The sequence below is a fragment of the Phaeoacremonium minimum genome (assembly GCF_000392275.1).
Source record: "Phaeoacremonium minimum UCRPA7 unplaced genomic scaffold PA7_03_scaffold_175, whole genome shotgun sequence".
NCBI classification, from domain to species: domain Eukaryota; kingdom Fungi; phylum Ascomycota; class Sordariomycetes; order Togniniales; family Togniniaceae; genus Phaeoacremonium; species Phaeoacremonium minimum.
Genome location: NW_006921082.1, coordinates 90,336 through 94,010, shown reverse-complemented (window position 1 = coordinate 94,010; position 3,675 = coordinate 90,336). Strand labels below are relative to the sequence as shown.

Genomic DNA, 3,675 nt, shown 5'->3' with positions numbered 1-3,675 from the left:
CCTGATGATTTTCATCCAGGGTGGCACTGAACATATGTCTTAATAAAGCTTACCGGTAAAAATGGTCTGTTCACTGTGCCTCTTCGTCAGCAACTAGGGTCTGGGCTTAGGCCTGACAGCAACCAATTAATATTGGGTTGAGGCTAGGAGACCTGTTTGGTAGTTTAGTGTCAGTTTCTTGCGACTTTCCAAAGGCGCCAAGGTGCATGACAATATAATCCCATTTTGCATTCAAGATACTTGATACTCGCCGATCTGATAACCGACTGATTATAAATACCTTCTTTAGCAAGGGAATCTATCAGTGCTGATGTTCTTGTGCTAGTAGGCAGGCTGTTATTTCGTCCATCACTTGGGCGTCATCTGAAGTCCGAGGTCCTATCTCGGATGCGCGCAGGATTCCGGCACCTCATGCGACTGTAATCCTTCCGTCCCCCCCGAGGCGGCACCCAATTGACATCGCATCACGCAGTGGAAAATGCGGTTCCTTTTTGGCAATGGTAGAGATTAGGAGTCGTCCAGTTTGATTAGAACAGAATCAGTCCAGCCAAGATACACAGTTGTGTACGGGCCATCTCTCAGTCACATTCTGCTGCGCCGATTCGCTACACGGATTGGATGGCGGCTTACGATCTCACCCTCATTGACAGCAATGTCACTACGCCGTAGTTGTATAATGAGACGAGTCCCCCAGTCGCCAAGGGACCCATCGCGATCCTTAGTCTCCTTAGCATAAGCTGGTACGACCATGTCACGAAACCTTGAGGTCGAGGTCCCTTTCTTTAGCAGAAGTCTTTCGCTATGTTAAATTGAGTCACTTTTCCGTTCCTTGCAGCAATTTCGCCCTCATCGTTATATCATTCCTGTGTCACTTTGCAGAGTGTCTTCCCACAATCGTTAGCAGGTATATATCTGTCTGAGACAGAACCGTTGCAGGGACGGACTTGGGCGGATATAGCAAGGGTCCCGGATACAACCCAAACGGGCTCTCCACAATGACCACCACGTACGACTGCATCGTTGTCGGCGCCGGCTACTCGGGCCTAGCGGCGGCCAAGAGCCTGAAGGAGGCCGGTAAGTCGGTGCTGCTCCTCGAGGCGCGGGATCGCGTCGGCGGGCGCGCCAAGACGCAGGTGCTCGAGGACGGCTCGTACTACGACTGTGGCGCGAGCTTCATCGGCCACAAGCACGAGCTAATGTACGGACTGTGCAAGACGTACGATGTGGACATCTACACGCCGCCACTCGACGGCAAGCTCGTGGTGCAGCACCGCGGCAAGGCTAAGGAGTACGCGGGCTTCCTGCCGCCGTTCCGCCCCTGGGAGGTGCTGGACATGGGCCAGGCCATCTGGCGGTTCGAGCGCCTCTGCGAGAAGGTCAATGTCGAGCAGCCGTGGAAGACCAAGAACGCCATGAAGCTCGACCGCATGACGGCCGACGAGTACTTCCGCAAGATCACGTACACAAAGGCCGGCATGGCGATGGTGGACCTGGGCATCGAGTCGATCCTGGGCACGAACCAGGGCCTCGTGTCCCTGCTGCACGCCATGTTCTTCTTCAAGTCGAACGCCTCCTTCACCGAGGCGTGCCAGGTGGAGAACGGCGCACAGAATCACTTCATGGTGGGTGGCTCGCAGCGGATCCCGAACAAGATCCGCGAGATGCTCACGGACGAGGTCGTGCGCCTCGAGGAGCCGGTGCATGCTGTTCGCTACGGCGATGAGTCGGTAGAAGTGACCACGCCGAAGGGGACATACCACGCAAAGAATGCCATCTTTGCCGTTCCACCTCTGCATATCCTGAAGATGGACTTCACCCCTCGCTTACCGGTCGAGAAGATTACTCTCCTGTCACACATGCCCATGGGTGCCTACATGAAGGTGTTCGCGACCTACAAGACCCGTTTCTGGCGCGAGAAGGGCTTGCGAGGCGAGTCGACAAACCCGCTCGGCTACGTCTCGGTGACCTTCGACCCGTCGCTCGAGGACGGCCCGCCGAAGCTGACGGGCTTCATCGCGGGCACCAAGGCGCGAGAGTTCATCAGCTTCAGCCCGGAGAAGCGACAGAAGATCGCGCTTGAGGAGTTCGCCGCCAGCTTCGGAAAGGAGGCGCTTGAGCCGGAGAAGTTCTTCTTCCACACGATGATGGAAGATGAATGGAGTCTCGGCTGCCCCATGGCCAACCCGGCGCCGGGGATGTGGTCGACGCTGGGCCCGTGGATGACCAAGCCGATCGGACCTATCCACTGGGCTGGCACCGAGACTTCAACAAAGTTCATGGGTTACATGGAGGGCGCCGTGTTCGCTGGACAGAGAGCGGCCGGCGAGGTCATTGCTGCGTTGAAATAGTTCAAAGAACTCGTCGTGTCCTGTAATATGTTTGTATGTTGTGAAAGTATGTGCGGGCGTTTCTTGTTAAACTAGATAACCATTACATTTTCCTATGTATGTCTCTGTAGCTGTAGTATAGATAACTAATACCCTGAATTGTCAATCTGAAGGAGCGCAACGTGGTGTCCTCGTAAGAAATACAACGCGATATCATTCGTTCAGTGCATCAAATACATCATGCCTCATACCTTCCATAGATGCCATGTATCGCTGGTGTAAGCCGGGATAGCCTTTACGATCTACCCTTAACCCACTAGACAAGCTTGCTATTGCTGGTGCTTGTCCGCCCCCGCGACACTAAAACTCAGAGGAATCTCACCTCAGCCCAAGCCCAAGAAACCTCCCACGATTTGCACATAAAGGACAGGGTACGTACGGCACGAGTGCCAACTCATCCATAGCCTGCTTTTGACTGGCTGCCTGGGGTGGCTTTGGAAACTTCATCCTTCGCCTTACACGGGACTCCGGTGCAATTGGCTATCAGAGGCGCGTCCGCTCGCTCGCCTTCCCAAACTGGCCAGCTGAAGATCGCGCAAGCATATAATGCAAGACTGACCCCGGCTGTGCGATAACACAGGGACCCCAGCTCTTTCAAATGTAAGTAATTGAATGATGAACCTCGAACATCATGGGCTTGCCCTTATACGTTCATACAGAGTCGACAAGTAGAAGCGGGGCGAGTGTGCAGGTAGTTGAGGTGCGGGAGTCGAGGGCAACTCCAGAAGTACGGTCCTCGCGCTTGGGAGATATTGTCGAAGTCATCAGGTTGTTGCTACTCTCCAAACGTCGCCCAGGTGAGGAGGTCGAGCCCCCTAGACGACTTCGATTGCAGGCTCCGGACACACTCGGCGGCGCGACATCAGCCTTTGGTTCCCTACTCCGGCGGCTAGACCCATATCCTGTGTTCCCCTCCGGTCCGCCGTCACCGATCCGGCACAGCTCGTTGACAATGACTTTCTTCGAAGCCTTTTGGGGCCTAATGGACCCCTGGCTCTTCATGTGGGAAGCAGTGAAACGCCTCCCTCCAACACTTCTGCGCTTGGTCAAAGAGCGGCAGTGGCGCGTCCTACTATCTTGGTCTAAGTTCCAATCCGCATGGTTCGGCACGTTTTGGAAATGGGTAGGCCCGGGAGTTCGAGAGACTGGCGAGGCCAAGGTCGTCCCGCTTCTTGAAGGCCGAGTACACCGAGGCCAGATCCTTGACGATCCGGTGATCGTTGCGGCCGTCAATGGAACGGACGCGGGCATCGGGGGAACGTGCCTCGAGATCGGCCCCGGCAGCGGA

The 3,675-nt window shown here is 55.4% G+C and overlaps 1 protein-coding gene across 1 annotated transcript; it reads left to right on the top strand.

Annotated features, from left to right (window-relative positions):
• Positions 1-995: 995 nt before the first annotated feature.
• Positions 996-2,348, top strand: UCRPA7_2601 (putative amine oxidase protein; the record flags this gene model as incomplete). Its single annotated transcript, XM_007915150.1, has 1 exon — positions 996-2,348. One exon carries the CDS (start codon positions 996-998, stop codon positions 2,346-2,348), a length of 1,353 nt encoding a protein of 450 aa, XP_007913341.1.
• Between the last annotated feature and the right edge of the window lie 1,327 nt (positions 2,349-3,675).